Raw genomic sequence first — 21,602 nt, 5'->3', positions numbered from 1 at the left:
CTGTGGGAAAAGCTTTTCCTAGATACAGTGGTACCTCGGGTTAAGAACTTAATTCGTTGTGGAGGTCCGTTCTTGACCTGATACTGTTCATAACCTGGATGGGTCAGAGGGGAGCTGGAGTCCAGCATTATCCAGAGGACACCCCATTTGATGCCCCCAATAGACAGAATCCAGCCTGTGAATAAGGAACGTTAATGCATCCACTCAAAACACATTTAACTGAGCAGAAGCCCCACTCAATGCAAGAAGGTTTACTTCTGACAACGTGTGGGGATGGCGAGGCTGTATTTGCAGAGGGCATTTGAAGATGATGCCCTGTTCAATTCCTTTTTATTTTTCTTCCCGTCTGAGGTCTCCAGAGCAAGAAGCTATCCTGCCTGACGTGGGTGAAGGAGTTCATTTTTTAGTCATCTATAAATCCAATAATTTATGCATTTTCATAGCTGCATAAGATATTGTGGGGGGAGGAAGGTTTCCAATAATTGCAGAGTTGTGAGGGACCCTGAGGGTCATCTAGTCCCAGCCACTGCAGTGCAGGAAACATTTGCCCAACGTGGGGCTCAGACCCACAACCCTAGGATTAAGAGTCTCGTCCTCTGCCAAATCAGACATCTCAAATAGAAAAGAAGATTGAAGGTGAGAAAAATTATTAGGACTCCTGAAAATGTGACTGTCTCTTTAAGAAGCTGAAGAGGGAATTCTGGGGAAAGGAAGGAAAATGCTGGGCCTGAGAGGCAGATTTAGTCTCCTCAGGAGATCTTGAGGTGGGTTTCATTTCTCCACTGGCAAAAGAAAGGGAGGAGGGTCTCTCCAGAGAACGAGGCTCCTGAGAACGTGTAGAGTTCAGCTCCTGAGTCAGCGTCAGAAAGAGACACACGTCCCCCTTCATAGTCCAGAGTCACCCGGATCCTCCTGGGCTCCTCACTCAGGGACAGAGGAGAGTAATCAGGGGAGGTGAAGGCCCAGTAGTCATCTCCCGACTTCTCCACAGCCCAGATCCCTCCCCCAGGACTGAAGGAGAATAGGCCCTTTCTCTCCACAGACTTCCTGGCAACCCCCAGAGCCCAATATTCCCCACTTCCCACAGTTATTTCCCAGAAATGTCTGCCTGCTGTGAATCCCTCACGTCCCAACACACAAGACCAGTCACTGAATCTCTCAGGATTATCAGGCAGCGCTTGACGTTTGTCTCCCAATCTCACGCTTTTCCCATCCATGGACAGGATGAGTTCAGGATGGGCTGTGTCTGGATCCAGAGTGACATTTGCTGTTGGGGAGAAGATGAGGGAAAGAGAAGATTAAGCAGAGTCAGCTGAGAGACGGAAACGGACACCTTGATAAATAAATAAAAAACACCCCCAAACCCCAGATTCCCTTTCAGATCAAAGGGATTTCTTTGCATCGCATGCTAGACTGAGACTCCTCCTTGCAGACTCTCATCAGAATAAATATCTTCCTTGATGGTTTTTAAATCAGTTCCCTTCACTTTCTTATGTCCGATGTGTATTATTCCTGCCCTCCTCTCAACCCAGGCATTTTATAAGAGGAAAAACCACCCAGGAACCCTTTTACTCATCTCTTCTGTGTTATCTAAGGGGAAAGAGAGGAGAATTGGAGGAGGCAGGAGAGGAGAGAAGCTGCTTTCCTCTGACAATCTCTGTGGGAATTTGCCTTTGGGGACCTCTGGGTTGGGGTGGGGGATGAGGACCCCCCTGTAATAATAAATAATAATAATAATAACAACAATTATTATTATTATTATTATTATTATTATTATTATTAATATTTGGATACTGCCTTTCATTCATAGGTCTCAGGGTGGTTCACAGCATAAAAATACAACATAAAACCACATATAGGCCTCCCCTCACTTTCGTGGGGATCACGTTCTGGGCCCTCGTGCCCCCCACAAGTGAAAAAGTGAAAATTGTGTTAAGTGGGGAGCCTGTTTATTCCTGCTCTCCATCTCTCTCACCCACTTGATCTCTCCTTTCCTTCCTCCCCACCATCTTGGAAGTTTAGGCCTTGCCGCCAGGGAAGAGGAGGCAGGTGGCAGGGCAATTTTACAAAGGACTGCTTATTCCATGCTTCTCTTTTGGATTTAACATACACCATAAGACTAGTTCCCTGGGGGAAAAGGGGAATAACTCAAAAGGATTACCAGTTAGGGGCTTGGACAGTCATGACAGGCAAGTGTAGAGCTGCTGTTATTTTGAAGAGCAAAAAGGAGGACACATTTGCCAACTTCTACTCTTAACCATGGGTCACTATGACAACACTCATTTTAAATACCCCTACTCTTTGTAGGCTTTCAAAGCTGTGATATACTGCTAGTAGCAATGTTCTTAACTTTCAACAACCAAAGAATAATAATAATAATAATAATAATAATAATAATAATAATAATAACAATACAAATTGCTCGCTCACTTGCCACATGAAAGTGTTGTGTATTGAGTCAAAGGATTTTATATCTGTATTATTATTGTCTGTATTTGCATTAGGGTAAAGTACTGTAACTGCCTTTTGGTTCCAGAGGGTACAGCTACTATTGGTTCATTTAAGCTGCTGTATTTGGATCCTCTGTCTTATTGGTTCCCTCCAAAAGGCAGGACTGTGATTGCCTGATATTGTTCCCTCCAAAATGTATCCTTTCTTGCTAGTTCCCTGTCCCTATAAATGGAGCATTCCTCTCCCCAGTCTTTAGTCTTGTTGCTTTAATAAAGAAGTGTTACTAGAGAACTGTCTCCAGCATGTTATATCAAGAGAGCTGAAATCACAAACCCCACATCACAACAGAAAGTATTTGGGCTCGTATTCACATCTTTGTGAACGCAAGTGTGCACAGAACAATTTATTAAACTGTTAAACATGTACATATGGACTCTCCTTAAGGGCAGGGGGGTGTTAACTCTCGCCCTCCCAGACTGCTTCTCCAAGATCTTGTAGCTGAGCCAGCGTCCTTTTAGTTCAGCCACAACAAAAGCGTTTTATACAGGATGTGGCTAGCTTAAGATGCTGCTCTGTTGCGATTCTCTGCTCTAGGCTAGCTTAGCTGGGTGCCTTATATACAGTGGCATAGCGTGGGTTGTCAGCACCCAGGGCAAGGCAAGTAATTTGCGCCCCCTAACCCGTGGATTTGCGCCCCCTAACCCCCAGATGTTGCACCCGGTGCGGCCGGCCCCCCCTGCACCCCCCACGCTACGCCACTGCTTATATATGAGTCTAATGCACTAGAATTTTTTTCATGGGTTACTGTAAACCAAACCAAACAACTTGAAACATTTTGCCAAATTTTAAAATTTTAAAAATCCGCCCAGGAGAGAAATTTTAATCATGAAAGTAGAGGACCTGTCTGAGAAAAAGAGGACATGAAGCAACCAGTCCTGAAAAAGGTCACATGCAAAAGCAACCCAACTCTCTCTAGGCGGGAATGAATCCTTCTGGGCAGTCCCCCCCCCCTTTTGCATCTTCAAGTCCACCCTCTCTGCCTTTGTGATACAAACAGCAGGGGCTAGAGTCAAGCTGTACAGAAGAAGAAGAGTTTGGATTTGTTATCCCGCTTTATCATTACCCGAAGGAGTCTCAAAGCGGCTAACATTCTCCTTTCCCTTCCTCCCCCACAACAAACACTCTGTGAGGTGAGTGGGGCTGAGAGACTTCAGAGAAGTGTGACTGGCCCAAGGTCACCCAGCAGCTGCATGTGGAGGAGCGGGGAAGCGAACCCGGGTCCCCAGATTACGAGTCCACTGCTCTTAACCACTACACCACACTGGTTCTCAAGAGACTCTTGACCCCCATGAAACACTAGTCCCTCCCATCCTGTGAATTGGGGTCTCCATGTGAAATTTACCTCTCTGAAGATTTCTGAATGATAGAACATCTGAGGAAGCAAAAAGACAGGCTTAACAGGCTACAATGCAGTAGCTAAAAACGAAACAAAAATATTTTTTACAAAACATCACCATATCATAGCATCTGATGTTTCCTTATTTCAAGCAAAAGGTTAAATCATGCAAAGATGACAACTGTAGGACTAAGTAGTGATGTTAAATATTCTCCAAAAGATTATTCTTGAGAATGTAATATCACTAGGCCTAAGGAATTAAAACAACTAACGTGTTTAGTTGCAATTCCTGCATTTAAGGGGATTGGACTAGATAATCCTTGGGATCCTTTCAAACTCTGTTATTCCATAATTTCATGGGAAAATCAGAAATGGTAAACCTTACTAGAAAATGGGGGAATACAATCATTCAAAATCCACAAATGAAATGGGGGTCTGAAATATACTCAGAGTCACAAAGTGATTTCATGCTCTTTATTCAGCTCATAGTGGTGAGGAGGAATGAATCAAAGTCCCCTCAAAGTATCTGCTTTATATACATTATTTACACAATGGGCTGCACATGATTGGTTAATTCTGGAATTCTACTGTAAGCCAATCAGGTTGTAGATTCACTTGTATCTGGAGTATGATTGGGTGGTTCCTGCCAACCAATCATACTGCTGCATTGTTCTTGGACCAATCAGACTGCTGCATTCTGAATTCTATTGTTCTAGGACCAATCAGACTGCTGCAATTTGGATCCTATTCAACTCAGTACATAACAGGGTCTGAAGTGGATGGATGAAGAAAGGTTTAACATCTGCCCCAAGTAAACTGGTGGGGAAAAGCTGTTGAAACTGGAATTTCCAAGTATGCTGACAAACCAAATTGCAGAGGAAGAATTGGCAGAGCTTTACCCTATACTTCCAAGGGTCTCGTGCAATGGGAAGTCCTCCCACATGGAATGGGGCTGATCTCTTAAGAACTGTGGGAACTCTGAGGAGATGGGGATGGCTGAAGCACGAGAAATGGGGCTGGTGAGGTTGAAACTCTGAGGAAGAGGCGGCCCAGGCCTTGGCTCTGCTGCTGGGAGACCAGCCTGGGCAGGAGGTGGAGGAGGGACTGGGTGCTTGCGGGCACCCCTTTTAACACACTTCACGAGGGGGAAATCCAAGCAAATCAAGAGAAGCCCCAAAAGAACCTCTCCAGAATTTTTTGAGGGATAAAAAAATGCAAGGGAGATTCCTTATACATGAGAATTCGACAAGATGGACATTGAACTGACTCTGCAGGATCCTCCTTAAGGGCTTTTGTAAGATATCGTAAGGCTCTGAGGCTTTTTCCTACCACAAAGCAGTATATACATTTTATGAAAGAAAGCAAAATCTATAAAATAAAAAACCAGGATAATAGTCTATAGGCAGGAAAGGAACTCAGACTGGTGTGCAGGTTCTTCTCAGGGACAAGCTCTGCCCCAGGTCCAAGCCTTCAAACCCTTCCTAGTTCATTTATGGGACCGACAAAGAACCCAAACGCCAGTAGAGGACTGTTACCCAGAGTGACGCCATTGATGGGGGTCCCAAAGTCTGCAGAGCAGACGGTTCAACACCCATGAAATATCAGTCCCCATCCCTCCTGTGAAATTGTTCCTCCCCTGGAAATTTACCTTTCTGAAGCTGTTTTCTGTATAACACAGCAACTGAGGAAGCAAAAAGATATAAAGTGTAAGGGCAACACTCTTCCACCTGAAATAAATCTCCATACAAAAGTAACACTTCATAACGTGGCATCCTTAAATTGACTCCATTTAGTGGAGGAGAACCTCCAAAAGGACAACCCCAGATTGTGTAGACTGGTAAGGAACCAAAAGGAAAAGGAGGTTCCATATAACATGCACATGGGAGGAAAAAATCTTGACTTTGCTCTACACTCTGGTTCAGGATTTCTTTACAGGATCCAGCATCACAATATACATGGGCCATTCTGGGGGGGAAAGGAAATGAAGGCTGGAGCACCAAGAAGGAAGGGATCCTGGGGTTACTCAATTCCATGCAATAAGAGCTTGGCATGTCCAGTTCTGAAGAAGTATCAGAATTCCCAGTGTAAAATCCTGGGAGCCATTATTCATTACCTTTCCATTGTTTCATTGTATCCTCCACAAGGTGATTTAGATCACAGGATTCCAAGATCCTGTTCCTCAGTTCTGGAGGGAAAGCCAGTGGCTTCTCTGGACTCTCTCTTTTCTCATACCTGGTGAAAAGAAAAACAATGAATGGCCCCATCTCCCTAATTATTGCAGGAGATCTCAATAAAATGAACAAAGTGGAATTTTTTCCCCAACAGGTTTATTTTCACCACAGATGAGACCTCAGTCCAAAACCCCTGAGGACGGCTGTCAGTGGCTTCGTAAGGATGCTAAACAGCACAAGGGACAAGATGTAACCCTAAGCGACACCACTGGAGGGCTTCCAATGACGCTGCCCCCTAACAACTTTCTGGGAAGGTCCCAGGACGGAAGAACCAAACCCCTGAGGTGGAATGCCTGCAATCCCTCCCTCCCTTAGCTTCTCCAGAGGATGTGAGTGATGTCCAAAGCTGCCAAGTGGTCAAGGAAAACAACCTCCACCCTCCCTTCACCCCCTCTCTCACCCAGGAAGGGACTCTCCCTCCAGAGGCAGGAAACAACCAGACTTTCACCCCCCACTCAAGACCACCTTCATCCTCTCATGCTGGAAACGCTCCCAAGAAAAAGAACCCACCTATTCTAGACCAACAGACTTTCCCTCCCTCTGTGCCTCAAAGGGGCTGTTACCAGAGTTGGGGGGCTTCTAGCTGGACATTGAAATCTATTTGTATATCCTAAGCTCTTCACAAGTATCTTTGGCACTTTCTCTTAAGATGTTTGCAATTATCAAAAAGTCCATGAACAGAAAGTGCAAGAGAAAGAAAAGAGCCCCCATCCCTTTGTGAAGGGATGTGGGGAGGGAGGGAGGAGGCAGTTGACCTTGATCCTTGGAGGGAGAATTGGGGGCTACAAGTTCAGAAGAGGGGGCTCTACTTTTACCTGTGAGGTGCTGCAGGGAGTGAGTCCCACAGTCTCCCCCCTGCAGCCCCTGGAGGGCCATGTCTGAGGTTCTTGCATCTCAGCTTCAAAGAGTGATGCTAATGGAAATGAGCCAGATCCACTTACCTCTGCAAGGTCCTTCTCACATCCTAGAGGGGAAAAGAGAAGGGAATTCACTGCACACCACAGGCCACACTGGGAAGACCCCCTCAGACCCTGGCCCTCAGATGTCAGTCTGCCTGGCACATGCCAAGGTTTTGGGTAGGGATGGCGGAATCAGCCAGTTTTGGTTTCTCACAGCTTTTATTTTTCCAGTCTGAAATTATTAACTGTTCTGATTTCAAGATCTCCACATTTCCACATCAGTTTGCCATTTTTGTTTAAAATCCTTATGAAACCCACCAGCATTTTAGGAAAATTTCACATTTGTGGGTTCAAGAGACAATTCACACCATCTCTAGTCTTAGATTATAATAACTTTAATCCAGTTTGCATTGTGCAATTCAGACAAACGTAATCCTACAGGATAATCCTGCCAGGGCACGGGCCCAGTCCCCAAATTTCAAATTCTATTTTCCACCTGGAAATTAGAAAAGCACCTGCAGCATAAAATGCCTCCAAAGGGGTAAAAAAACAGCTCAGTGTTTCTTTGGGCTCACCCACACTTCTCTCTTTCCTGTGCCCAGAAAACATGAGTCCAAGTGGTTTTGCCTTTAGTCTGCATTCAGGTGAGTTAAGCATCCCAGGTCTCTTGGGTCTTCCTGTCCGTTACAACCTGACTAGAGGCTCCATCATCTCAGCCCCTGCACTCCTTGCATACATGAAAGAGACACATGAAGGATTGGAGGCAGCCTTTTCCTGGGGCCTTGGGCTGTTCCTGCCACCATCTTACCTGCAGGAGTTCACTCGCTGGCTGCTGACTCTTCTCCTCCATCTCCTGGATGATCCTCTCAAGAGAGGAGAGTTTCCTGGAGAGTCTGGCCAGCTGCTCATCCCTTCTCCCTGCAATCTCCTTCTCCACCTCTTCCACCTGAGTCAGCAGACGTTTTTCTTGTTCTTCCAGGAAGTGGCGCAGTTCTCTGAACTTCTCCACAGTCTTCAGCCTCTCCGTTTCTGTTAATTTCTGCAAGAAAAGAGGAGGTCTGAGTGTGGAAGGTGATCAGCCTTCAAAACATCAGGAAGAGAATAGTGAGAATTCCACAGGGAGGACACTTGATTTTTCATAGACTTTAAACCTCCAGTGGCTAAAGAAGTAAACCTTTATTTTGAGGGGCAGCCCTCTTCATTGACTTTCTGTTGACTTCTGTTTTGCAGAGGGATACAGCCTAAAGGAAGGAGCATTTTTTCTAGCCATGGATGTTCCCTGCATGCTTTGGGGCATGGCATAACCAGAGTTAATAAACAGACTGATATGGAAAAAGGAGAAATGGGGAGAAGTTGAAATGGGCAGATTTCCCCATCCCTCCTCAGTCCTGACTCGACTCTTCAAGTGCTTCTTCCCTCACTATCTGTAACTAGTAAGAATAGAGTTACAGATAGGTAGCTGTGTTGGTCTGCCATAGTGAAAATAAAAAAATGCCTTCCAGTAGCACCTTAAAGACCAACTAAGTTAGTTCTTGGTATGAGCTTTCGTGTGCATGCACACTTCTTCAGATACACAGAAGTGTGCATGCACACGAAATCTGAAGAAGTGTATCTGAAGAAGTGTGCATGCACACGAAAGCTCATACCAAGAACTAACTTAGTTGGTCTTTAAGGTGCTACTGGAAGGCATTTTTTTATTTTTAGTAAGAATGGAAACACTTTTTTATTTTTAGTAAGAATAGAGACACTTACCAGGAGGTCTTTGCATTCCTTGTCCAGGGCTGCTTGATGGGCCAGAATTTCCTCTCTCTCTTTCCTCAGAATCTCCAGGCGGCGACAGATCTCTCCCTAAAGAGAAAAGGAAAAAATAAGGTCTGATTGAGACACACAGAGAGGAGGTGAATAGTATGCTGGCTTCTTGCGCCCAGTGGTCTTGCTATAATAGCAGAGTAGTTTATTCGAGGAAATAAAAGTCCAGAGGTTTTCAACCTTTTTGGGTCCAAGGCTCCCTGGACCAGCTACCTTTTTTCTGTGCCAGCCCTGTGGGGCTCAGGGACCCAGTTAGGTCACCCCTTGCTTACAGACTTCTACCTAGTCTTTGCAGATGCTACTCAGGAATATCAAGGGAGCTCCCTTTGTCCCCCTGGCAGAGAGAAAGACTTCAACTCCATCATCCCAGCCATGCCAGGAGCCCTCAGGCTTCCCATGGGCTGCTTTTTACATAATAAACAACCACCAATCCATGCCATGCCTACTTTGGACCTGAGAAGTAAAAAGAAAACCTCCCAAGTAGAATCCACAGCTATTTCTCCCCCTCAAGATCCAGGGATCTCCTACCTTGTATTCCTCAAAAGCCTCCTCCAGAGGAATCACCTCGTGATGTTTGTGCTCCTTTGATTTGTCACAAACTACACAAATGGGGGCTTCATCCTCCTTACAAAAGAGTTTCAGGGGCTCCTGGTGCTTCTCACAGACTCCTCCTTTCCCTCCTTCCTCCTTTCCCTCCTGAAGGCTGAGATTCTTGGCTATTTCTACCATATTAGCCAATTGCCTGTTGGAGACGAGGCTCCTTCTCTGGACTCTTTCTCTGCACTGAGGGCAGGAAGCCTCTGCCTCCGATTCCCCCCAGCACTGGATCAGGCAGGATCGGCAGAAGTTGTGCCCACACTCTGGGATGGTCACTGGATCCTTGAAGTAATCCAGGCAGATGGAGCAAGTGGCTTCATCACGGAGACGCTGGATGTGACCCTCAAAAGCAGCCATGGCTCCCTCCCGCCAAAAGCCGAGTTAAGTTTCACTTTCTCCGTTTTCAGCTACTGGGAGTTTCCCTTCCTGGAAATGACTCACTGATCACGTGCTCCTTATTTTATTTTTTAAAACTAATGTGTCTCCAGTGCTTTGAAGTTCCTGAATGTTTTCTCAAGGAGCAGCGAATGCTTTTTGATTGTGTTATAAGAATTTTGAGTTGAACAAAGGTTTCTTTTCCTCTGTATCAATAAGGGAATGAATATTTGCTATCAGCAAAGTCTCCCCACTTGTCTGCCCCCCTGCATTGCACCCTGTGATGCTCAAAACCCCGGCATAGTCTGCTGTGTTGCTTCCTTTTCCAGCCACTGTGAGATATTATAATTGTGTTCACCGTCGCTGTACTAATGTTATTTCTTTAATGTTAGTTTTATGTTTCTCCCTACTAAATGACACACAAACGAGGCCAACATCATGTAGGGGATGGAGGAAGGGGAGGCAGCCCTCAGGCAGGTGGGGGGGAAGGTGTCTTTATTCCATCATGTGCCACCACCCTGTGGAAAACGCAGGGAAAGGAGAGCAGGCTGCCAGATGTTTGAGAGAGTCCTACCAGTCTCTCAGAGAGGTCAATTCCACAGGCATGTGTTGTTCTAGCTCTTAGTATCCCAGGAGAAAAATCAAATGCACCTGCTGCCAAAATGACCCTCCTTGGGGGAGCACCGGGGTACGAAGGGGGGTGGGGGTGTGCCATTCCAGGTACCATTTAGGGAAAGGGTACCATCACAGCTGCTCCCCTGGGATGCGCGGGGCCTGTGCCGCACACTGCGCAACCCCGGGACGCAAGCCACGCCCCAGCCTGTTCTCCGCTCCAGGGGTTGCAACTTGTTGCTCCGCCACTGTGGGGGTATATTTGAGGTGGGGCTGAGGAGCAAAGGGAAGGTTTCCTGCAAAATGTATGGGGCAGCACAGGCCATGGAGCCCCTTCCAGAAGCTGCCGGACTGCAACTCTCATCCTCTCTGACCCCTGGCCATGCTGGATGGGTCAGAGGGGAGCTGGAGTCCAGCATTATCCAGAGGACACCCCATTTGATGCCCCCGATAGACAGAATCCAGCCTGTAAATAAGGAACGTTAATGCATCCACTCAAAACACATTTAACTGGGCAGAAGCCCCACTCAATGCAAGAAGGTTTACTTCTGACAACGGGTGGAGATGGCGAGGCTGTATTTGCAGAGGGCATTTGAAGATGACGCCCTGCTCAATTTCTTTTTCATTTTCTTCCCATCTGAGGTTCATTTTTTAGTCTTCCATTAATCCAATAATGCATGCATTTTAACAGCTGCATAAGATATTGTGGGGGGAGGAAGGTTTCCTAGAATTGCAGAGTTGCAAGGGGTCCTGAGGGTCATCTAGTCCCACCCCCTGCAGTGCAGGAAACATTTGCCCAACGTGGGGCTCAGACCCACAACCCTGGGATCAAGAGTCTCGTCCTCTGCCAAATCAGACATCTCAAAAGGAAAACAAGATTGAAGGTGAGGAAAAGATTATTTATTGGGACTGTTAAAAGTGTGAATGTCTCTGGGAGAAGTACGCTCCAGAGGGAATTCTGGGAAAAGGAAAGAAAATGCAAAGCAAGAGCAACCCATTTTTGTTCTGTTATTTCTGCTGATTTTGACTGGAATGAATCCTCTCAAAGGGCCCTTGGGAAACTGCCCAACCTGCTCTTGGCGGGTGAATGGTTTTTATGTCAGTCACTCTGGTCTGGAGAGAAACTCCTGCTGGGCCTGAGAGGCAGATTTAGTCTCCTCAGGAGATCTTCAGGTGGGTTTCATTTCCCCACAGTAGAAATAAAGGGAGGAGGGTCTCTCCAGAGAACGAGGCTCCTGAGAACGTGTAGAGTTCGGCTCCTGAGTCATAATGCATATGGCTCCCTCGCTTGCCACATGAAACTATTTGGGCTCATGTTCCCATCTTGCTGAACATAAGTGTGCACAGAACAATTTATTAAACTATTAAACATGTACATATGGACTCTCCTTAAGGGCAGGGGGGTGTTAACTCTTGCCCTCCCAGACTCCTCCTCCGAGATCTTGTAGCTGAGCCAGAGTCCTTTTAGTTCAGCCACAAGAGAAGGGATATCTGAAGTAAACATCTTAAAAGGGCATAGGATGTCAATTAAATCAATCATAGGCCTGGTTAGAAAGGTGAACTTCCCTGGGGAGCCACAGCAGAAAAGGCCTATTCTTGTGTTGCCACCATCTGGACCTCTTGAGGAGGCGGCACACAAAGAATGGCTTCATAAGCCTCCTCCCCACTCAGCTCCCACCTTCAGTCATCATTACCTTATAAGTGAAGTTAGAAGCCTTTGCCCCAAAGTTCATTACTTACCATTTAGATATTTCTATGTCCATTTAGTCAGTTTGGAAATATCCTCACAATCAATCCCTTCTAGTTCCTACCACCTTGGACCATTTAAGGTCCTCAGTGAATTTGGCCACCTCATTTTCACCCAGAAAATTTCGGATTCCTTCTTTTTAAATTTTAATCTTCTTCTTAGTTGTTTACCACAAATAAGAAAAAAGGCCAATCAAAATCCACATCCCGCCCAGAGCTCTCCAAAATTTGGTGCTCTCACTGACACAGGTGGCATTCAATTCCTAGCCAATGAATATTTGTTTCCTTTCATTTACTTCTTTATTTATTGCTAATGCTTAATAAAGATAGATAACAGCAATTGAGTGATGGAGGGTTTGGGGGGAAAAGATTATTTATTGGGAATGTTCAGGTGTTTCTTTTTCTTCAAAAACTCCGCTGCAGAGGAAATTCCCGGAAAGGGAAGGGAAAAGAACCAATCTTTGTTTGTTTTGTTGCTTGTGCATATTGTGACTAGAACGAATCCTCTCAAAGGGTCCCAGAAAAGCTGCCAAAAAATGCTCTTGAGAGGGAAATGCTGGTTTTATATCAGTCATTCTGGTCAGGAGAGAAACTTCTGGGGGGCCTGTGAGGCAAATACAGTGTCTTCAGGAAATACTGAGCTGAGTTTTACCTCCACCCAGACAAAAGAATGGGAGGAGAGTCTCTCCAGAGAACGAGGCTCCTGAGAACGTGTAGAGTTCGGCTCCTGAGTCAGCGTCAAAAAATGACACACGTCCCCCTTCATAGTCCAGAGTCACTCGGATCCTCTTGAGGTCCCCACTGAGGGACAGAGGAGGGTCATCAGGGGAGGTGCAGGCCCAGTAGTTGCTTTCAGACTTCTCCACAGCCCAGATTCCTCCCTCAGGACTGAAGGGAAGAAAGCTCCTTCTCTTCACAGACTTCCTGGCAACCCCCACAGTCCACCATCCCTCGCTTCCCACAGTGACCTCCCAGAAATGTCTGCCTGCTGTGAATCCCTCACGTCCCAACACAGAAGTACAATTGTTGAATCTCTCAGGATTGTCGGGCACATCTTGCTTTCTGTCTGCCAGTCTCACACTTTTCCGATCCTCGGACAGGATGAGCCTGAGATAGGCTGTGTCAGGATCCAGAGTGACATTTGCTGTTGGGGAAAAGATGAGGGAAAGAGAAGAGAGGCAGAATCAGCCGAGAGTCAGGAGACGGACATCCTGATCCAAGAAACAGCCCAGGAACCAGATTCCCTCTCATAAAAACTGGACTTATTTGCATTGCATTTAGGGTTAGGGACCCTCCTCTCCTTCTTCCAGACTCTCATCAGAATAAACTTCGAATAAAAACCATCCTTGTTATTTTTATATTCAATATACTTCCTATATTGTGACCTTCCTGTCAATTCACAAATCTTCCGAGTAAAAACCTCCAAAAAATTTTTCCAGCTCTGCTGTGTCAGCTAAGGAGAGGGAGAGGTTAGAAGAGAAGGAAACTGCCCTCCTCTGACACACTCTGTGTGAATTGGCTATTTAGGGCTCCCAGGGGATGGCGAATGAGGACAGCCAGTTTAGATGGGCAGAGAACAGTCATGGACCTTTTAATGCCCTTAATATGGTTAGAACTGGGGAGAGTGTCAATGTGGACCCAATTCTGCCTCAGCTGGAGGCAGAACTAATGCCGCCTCAAGGGTTCCCTCTCAGTGAGGGAGACAAAATTGTATTCCTTTGTTTCTGAGAAGAGGAGCAAATGAACAAATGTAATTTCCCTGGTGTTTCTATTCTCACCACACGGTGTCACTTCGCCACCAATCCAATTCTCAACATCAGATACCCTTTTAAATGTGTTTGGAGTGGGGAAGGGTGTTATTGATTTTTATTCTTGTTTTTTACCCTGTATTTTCTATCTTTCTATTTTTAATGTTGTGAACGGTCCTGAGATCTACAGATGAAAGGTGGCATACAAATTTAATAAATTATAATAATAACATATTTAATGGTTTGTTCCGCAAAATAAGATTGAACCAAGATATCTACAATTCCCAAGTCCTGACATCAGGGGAAGATTCGGCTATAGGAGGCTCTATTTACAAGGCTGCCTCTGAATCTTGGGGGTGTCAGGCTTGAGGAATTCTCTCCCCCTCACCCTGTTGGCACTAAGAGGCAGGAAAGAAACAAGAAAGTTATTATGTATGATTTATTCAGTCGACACGGTAAAAACCAACGAAAAGAACTCACTCTGAAACTCCCCTAGAGGTGGTACCTAACACCAAGAAAACTAGCGCTAATACGCCCAGGAACCACACCAAAATGCTGGAGAGGGTGCACCTCCACAGGCACATACCTCCATATGTGGTGGGAGTGCCCCAAAATCCAACTATTCTGGACAACAGCCATACGAGAAATATGTAAAATAACTAAGCAAGTATTAGAAATCACCCCAGAATTGGCTCTACTAAACATCTTCCAAGACAATAATGTCCACTTACACCACAAAGAACTCATAACCCATATACTTTCAGCAGCCAGAAGCATCATAACCAGACACTGGAGAGACCTGTCAGGAGTAAGCATGGACCAGTGGTACCAAATAGTATGGGAAACAGCCTTACTAGAAAAATGAACCAACAGACTGAAACTGACATGGGAACAAATAGAAGATGTCTTCACCCTGGTATGGCTCCCCTTTATCACACAGCCCAACAAGACAATGACAATAATCCACCAACAGCATACAAATCAATATGGCTAACCTGATCCAAAACACCCACCCACCCCACTCACACATGAAAACAAAGATCATCACAGCCAATCACAAACAAACAACCACACCCTAGGCCAGCCCCAACCTCTCTCACCACCAAAGGAACATAAGTGAATCACAGAGAGCCCGCACAAGCGACGCTGACACAAAACCCCACATATATTAAGTAAAATAGAAACATTGCCACCCAACCCCACTCACCTTTTCCCCCTCCACCTCTTTCCTCCCTTTCTTCCTAATGTCTCAACAAATGAAACTGATCTGTAAAAAATGTTACTTGAAAAAGAGAGAGAGATTGCACATACTTCTGTAAACCAAGAAAATATTTAATAAAAATATATTTTAAAAAACCACACAGTAAAGACAAGGTATTCTGGTTGTTCCTCCATAACAGAGTTGCTTCCACTGAACTCCTCCCCCTTCCCCCTCTAGCAACAGCATTTGCTTCTATGGCGTCTGTCAGTGGACAATTGCCTTTGAGCTCTTTGTTCTTGGACCCTTAACGAACGCTGCGTTTTGGGAGAAAGGGGGCTGGTTATGCTGTTCAATGACGTGTCACCTTGCTGCTCTGCTTCCCCTTCTCCCAACACTTCATAACTTTGCTGTTCTCCTTTCTCAGAGCTGCTACCTTCCTCAACGCCCTGCTGTAATTTGAGACTGTCTCTCTCCTCTCTGGAAGCTACACCAATTCGGGGCAAGGGGTATCAGCTAGAAATCATGATCCTGTTGACCTTTCTAAAGTCCACAATTAGCCTGCATTCTGGGGTGTCCTTCTTATTCACATATATAGGTGTTTGGGACGGCCTAATAAACCTGCGTTCCAAGTTCTTCTTCAGGAACTCCCTCAAATCGGCCAATTCTGCCTCCGACATGAGACAACTGGTGGGCATCTGGGCACCAGACAGCCGGTCTATCTTGTAGTTGTAAGGCCTGTGAAGAGGTAGCCTATTTGCCTCCTTTTCACAGAACACGTCTCTATAGGCCTTATACTGCGGGGGTATGGAACTCTACTCTCCTGCGAGTGTCCCCCTTACCTCTGCCCCTTTGGCTCCTACCTCCTTTGGCACTGAACCCTTGGCAGTATGCTGAAGCAAACGTTATGAAACGCTGCCCCCACGCTATCACAGGATCGTGCTTTGTGAGCCACTTCATTCCCAAAACTGGAGGGTATGTGGCCAGCTTTGTGATGTGGAACAGCATCGTTTCCTTATGGCCCAACAATTCTACCCCCATGGGCTGTGTAGCATAAGTAACTTGTCCCAACACCAACAGCCTGCCATCAATGGTTTGCACATCTAGAGGGGCTTCCAGCCGCTGTGTGTCAACCTTCTGCGGCTCCACAAAGTCCGAGTCCAGAAAGCCCAGGGAGGCCCGAGTCTATGAGGGCCTGCACCTGAGCTCTGCGGCCATTCGGGAATTGTAGCGTCACTGGCACCGCAATTCCAGGGATGGCTGTTTCAACCTGAGGCCCTTTTATTGACTTGCATCCCAGCCGCCAACCTCTTTAATGGACTGGGGCTTCTCGTTTCCCACCACTGCTTCCTTAGGCTTTGGTCCTCCCTCTACACAGGCCTCTCTACACAGGCCTAGTAGTGATGTATGGAAGTGAAAGCTGGACCATAAAGAAGGCTGATCGCCGAAGAATTGATGCTTTTGAATTATGGTGCTGGAGAAGACTCTTGAGAGTCCCATGGACTGCAAGAAGAACAAACCTCTCCATTCTGAAGAAAATCAGCCCTGAGTGCTCACTGGAAGGACAGATCCACAATACTTTGGCCACCTCGTGAGAAGAGAAGACTCCCTGGAAAAGACCCTGATGTTGGGAAAGATGAAGGGCACAAGAAGGGGATGACAGAGGACGAGATGGTTGGATAGTGTTCTCGAAGCTACCAGCATGAGTTTGACCAAACTGCGGGAGGCAGTGGAAGACAGGAGTGCCTGGCATGCTCTGGTCCAGGGGGTCACGAAGAGTCGGACACAACTAAACGAGTAAACAACAACTACTACACAGGCCCAGACAGAGAACCCCCTGCCTTTTTGCTTGGGCACTGTCTTGCCAAATGTCCGGGTTTGCCACATGCAAAGCAACGGCGAGTGTCTCTGCAGCGTCTGCCTGCATCCATCCATGCAGCTTCAGGAGTCACCCTCCCTGCTGAGCCCAGCTGCATTGGTTCAGGGGCATCTTCCTGCCTGGGTGTACTGCCAACTCTCTTTTCTGGCATGCTAGGAATGTGGCTTCTCACAAACATTGACCGTCCTTGCCCCCTCTTCTCCAACACCCTCTGCTCCTGTCTCAGGCCAATTTGCAGAGAAGCTCGTACTAAATCATCCAAAGATTCAAGGGGCGCCATTCTCGACAATTCATCCAAGATAGATCCATTCAACCCCGCTCGGTACAAAGCGGCCAAAGGCGGACTGTCTGCCTGCCACCCAAGCTTCTGCACCAACAAGCTGAACGAAGTTGGCAGGGGGTTGGACTCGATGGCCCTTGTGGTCTCTTCCAACTCTATGATTCTATGATTCTATGATTCTAAGTCCAATAATCATTTCCAAAAACTCCTCCAGGTTTGAGAGTGTGCTGTGCTGGCTTGCCATAAGAGGAATAGTCCATAATTTAGCGTTCCCTTCCAGCAAACTGATTAGATAAGCGACTCTCTCCTTATCAGTCTCAAATTCTCCCGAGTATAAGTCTAGAATATAAAAAGCTACCGTTTTAAAAGCTAGATATTCATCAGGTTCTCCGGAGTATGGCGATGGATTAGCCACATGCGTCTTACTTGCTCCGAGAGTCCTCTCTGCCTCTAGGTGCAATCTCTGTTCTCCCAGGGCTCCTGCTAATGTATCTAATTGTGATTCCAGCTGCCAGCTGTATTGCTGGAGTTCATTCAGGGGGTCTCTTGGCTCCGCTGCCCCAGCCCCCGCTGGGTCTTGACCTTCCATTGCCGCTCTCTGCTGTCCTTCTGTGTGAGAGAGATTGTAGTCGAGTCAAGCTGTCGCGTTTAGTGCAATATGTCTCTCCCACACACGACATAGCATGCTGATAGTTTTATTACTTTCAGATTTATTCAGCAATTATAGAGTTTCAGCAGTCCAAGTTTCCTTGGGTCATCCATCACTGTCAGAGTCAGTTGACGTGACTAGATTCCTTTTCCGGCCAAGGCAAGATACTCTCCACCTTTCCTCCCCACCTCCATCTGGTTTTACGCTGTTCTTCTAATCTACTCTTTCTCCTGCTTTTGGGAGATTCTGGCACTGTTAGCCCCTACTCACCTGGAGTCAAGTCTAACCCCCCCCCCTTTCTCCTGCATCCTCCTCTTTCAGCTCTGTTGCTTTCAGAACTGACAGGCAGAGTTCCAGAGTGAGAGAGGCTTATTCTCACTTTCGTTGTGTGAAGGAATCAAGTATTTACTCCTCTCTGGCTCTCCCCCCTTCTCTCGGTCTGTCAGAAAGGAACACAGGATATGGGTGGGTGTGATCTCCATCATTCCTCCTCCTCTTCCCTCTTGCCCTTATCAGTCCAGTCCCTGACAGGGTGTTACGTACTGAGAACAATAGGATCCAAATTGCAGCAGTCTGATTAGTCCTAGAACAATAGGATTCAGAATGCAGCAGTCTGATTGGTCCTAGAACAATGCAGCAGTATGATTGGTTGGCAGGAACCACCCAATCCTGCTCCAGATTGAAGTGAATCCACAACCTGATTGGCTTACAGTAGAATTCCGGAATTAGCCAATCATGTGCAGCCCATTGTGTAAATAATGTATATAAAGCAGGTACTGTGAGGGGACATTCATTCATTCCTCCTCACCACTATGAGCTGAATAAAGAGCATGAAATCACTTTGCGACTCTGAGTATATTTCACAGGGGATGGGAGTCAGAAACTGGCGAGAGCCACTGCCTTTCTGCACTGACTGGAGGCTTCCTGGTGGCACCAGTTTAGCTCCTGCTGGAAAGAGGATTCTGGGCAAGATGGACTCTTCTTCTGACCCAACAGGGCTCTTGCAAAGTGCTTTGATCACATGGAAAAGTAACCAAACTCTCTCTAGGAAGGAAATAACTCTTCCCTCCTTAGTCTACACCTTCTCACCCTGTCTGCACCTTTGAGTCCACCTTCCCTGCCTTTGTTGTACATAGGAAGAACTCAAACAGCAGGGATAGACTCAAGTGCTAGGTCGCTTGAAATTCTGCAGCACAGAAACTTTCAGCCCCTTGAAACACCACCACCACCCCATGAATTTGGGACTCCATGTGAAATTTACCTTTCTGAGGCTTTCCAAATGACAGAACCTCTGAGGAAGCAAAAAGATATAATGTTTAAGGCCTACACAGCTATATCTAAAATAAAAATTAAAAAAATCATTACAAAACAATGCTTCATAACTTATCATATGTTTTTTTCCTTATTTCAAGCAAAAGATCAAATCATAGAACAAATTACTAATGAGAAAACTGTATGACTAAGAAATTCACACAGCCAACTTGTCTAGCTGCTATTCCCTGCATTGCAGGAGGCTGGACTAGATGACCCCTGGAAACCTTTAAAACTCTTTAAACTATTCTGATTCTATGTGAAAATCAAAAATGGTAAACTGTACTGGAAAATGGCAGAATAAAATTATTCAGAATCCATGAATGAAATGGGTATCTATACTGGATGGCAGTGCAATTTCCATGTTTTAAAAGGTGAACATCTGCCAGAAATAAACAGGTGGGAAAAAGCTATTTAAAGCCAGAAATTTTAGACATGCTGACACTATTGCTGATGGTTCCAAAGTCTAAGAACAGACTGTTCAACACCCATGAAACACCAGTCCCCCATCCCTCCTGTTCCTTCCCTGGAAATTTACCTTCTTGAAGCTGTTCTCTGAGTACCAGAGCATCTGAGGAAGCAAAAAGATATAAAGTGTAAGGGCGACTCTCTTCCACCTGAAATAAATCTCCATACAAAAATAATGCTTCATAATGTAGCATTATTATAATTTAAGGAAAAGATTAACTAGTAGAAAAAAATTATTGTAAACAAGAAAACCATAGAAAGAATCTATGGAAATAACTAAAGCTTCAAAACTTAGCAAACATAACACAAGCTTACAAATAGCAGAACAAAAATATTCAGCATGAATCCTGCTAGTCTCTGAACTTTGTCACTGAAATTGGGCTCTACACTGGAGGACTGGAGGGGAGGCAGAGCAATAGGAATCCTGTAAATGGATGCAGAGAGGAGATGGAGGCAGCCTTAACATTTTCCCCAAGTAAAGTGATGGGGGTAATAATTAAAGCCAAAATTGTGAAACATAAGGAGAAGCGAAGTTTGATGAGGAAGGACTGGAAATTTGATTTGATGAGGAAGGATTGGGGGAAATAAAATAATGGCTGCACCACCAAGAAGGAAGGTATCCTGGGGGTACCCATGTCTGTGATGAGAACAAAATACAAAACAGCTTTGGACTATAGGCAATGACCGTTTTGCACAGGGGTTACGTTCTTGACCCCTGCCCCTTTTCCGGTCACTTCCGGGTTGCGGTGATGCACGTGGTCACGGTCCCACGTAAATTAGTTGTTGCCTGTAATATATGCCCAATATAAAACCCTTGGTGCCATTTTTCATTACCTTTGAATTGCTTCATGACATCCTCCAGGAGAGGGTTTATATCACAGAATTCTGAGATTTTCCCCTTCAGCTCTGGAGGGAAAGCCAGTGGATTCACCAACGTCTCTCTTTTCTCATACCTGGCGAAAAGAAACACAATGTGAGTCTGTTCAAATCCACAAATCCACAGAAAGGAATTGAGAGAGAGGAAGAGAGCTGCAGACAGGGAGGCACAGCAGGGAAAGATTCTTCTTCTGCACTAAGCCAGACATTTCAGGACCAGAACAGCAACCACAGACCTCTGAGTCTCCCTGCTTATATTTACTCAAAGAAGAAGCACTATCATGTGATATCAGGGGGCATGAATTCTCTGAGTGCCTGTTGACAGCACAGCATCTTTCTCTAGATGTCCCCAGGGAAGGTGTAGAGAAAAAAAGATGGTTGCTGCTGTTCATATACGTGAAATGTTCCTTATAACCTCTCTCCTGAACCGGAGTGACACATTGGAGTTACAAATTACAGGATCAGGAACAAAGCTACACCGCTAACTCTCTTCCTTGTGAGATTTCCCCCCGCCTGGGGATATATCACACTTGGTGAAGTGGCCAAGACAGCACTGCAGAGCAACTGCAGTAAATTTCCCTTGTTTCGTGTGGGAGGAGAAAAGCTTTCCCTTAGAGTAAATTCAAAGCATTTGTTTCTTGAGCTTGGTGATACCTTGCTTTGATATGTAGATAACCTCTGCTCTAGAACCAAATGATCTCAGAGGATGAAGCAGACCTTCCACAGATGTACAAGCAAACCAAGTTATTGGTCAAAAGTCCATCCAGGCCAATACAAAACAACATTACACAATTTAAATAAGTAAAACAAAAATTAGCAGGGGAAATGGCAGTACAGTGGTATCTCGGGTTAAGTACTTAATTCGTTCCACAGGTCCATTCTTAACCTGAAACTGTTCTTAACCTGAAGCACCACTTTAGCTAATGGGGCCTCTTGCTGCTGCCGCACCACCGGAGAACGATTTCTGTTCTTATCCTGAAGCAAAGTTCTTAACCTGAGGTACTATTTCTGGGTTAGCGGAGTCTGTAACCTGAAGCGTATGTAACCCAAGGTACCACTGTACTTCATTCGAAAACC

General features: G+C 45.7%; 1 protein-coding gene and 1 long non-coding RNA gene across 2 annotated transcripts in view; both read right to left on the bottom strand.

Moving 5' to 3' along the window:
• Positions 1-214: 214 nt before the first annotated feature.
• Positions 215-21,602, bottom strand: part of LOC309526198 (uncharacterized protein) — a 29,199-nt gene continuing 7,811 nt past the window's right edge. Inside the window, 14 exon segments of the mRNA XM_082212113.1 lie at positions 215-1,267; positions 3,854-3,883; positions 5,496-5,528; positions 5,961-6,079; positions 7,020-7,042; positions 7,786-8,016; positions 8,730-8,825; positions 9,315-9,764; positions 9,768-9,823; positions 12,745-13,260; positions 17,648-17,830; positions 19,132-19,161; positions 19,720-19,752; positions 20,484-20,602. Of these exon segments, the coding sequence (XP_082068239.1) occupies positions 750-1,267; positions 3,854-3,883; positions 5,496-5,528; positions 5,961-6,079; positions 7,020-7,042; positions 7,786-8,016; positions 8,730-8,825; positions 9,315-9,764; positions 9,768-9,823; positions 12,745-13,260; positions 17,648-17,830; positions 19,132-19,161; positions 19,720-19,752; positions 20,484-20,602 (2,437 nt within the window). The 3' untranslated portion in view covers positions 215-749.
• LOC309525399 lies at positions 13,547-17,389 on the bottom strand. Its single transcript, XR_014216226.1, has 2 exons — positions 16,872-17,389; positions 13,547-16,430 (listed from the first exon to the last, which is right to left on the bottom strand). It is a non-coding gene; the product is annotated as an uncharacterized lncRNA (long non-coding RNA).

This window comes from Podarcis vaucheri, assembly GCF_965113315.1.
Source record: "Podarcis vaucheri genome assembly, chromosome: 2".
NCBI lineage: Eukaryota > Metazoa > Chordata > Lepidosauria > Squamata > Lacertidae > Podarcis > Podarcis vaucheri.
Note: the sequence above shows the minus strand (reverse complement) of the source record. Positions and strands in the feature narration are given on the sequence as shown.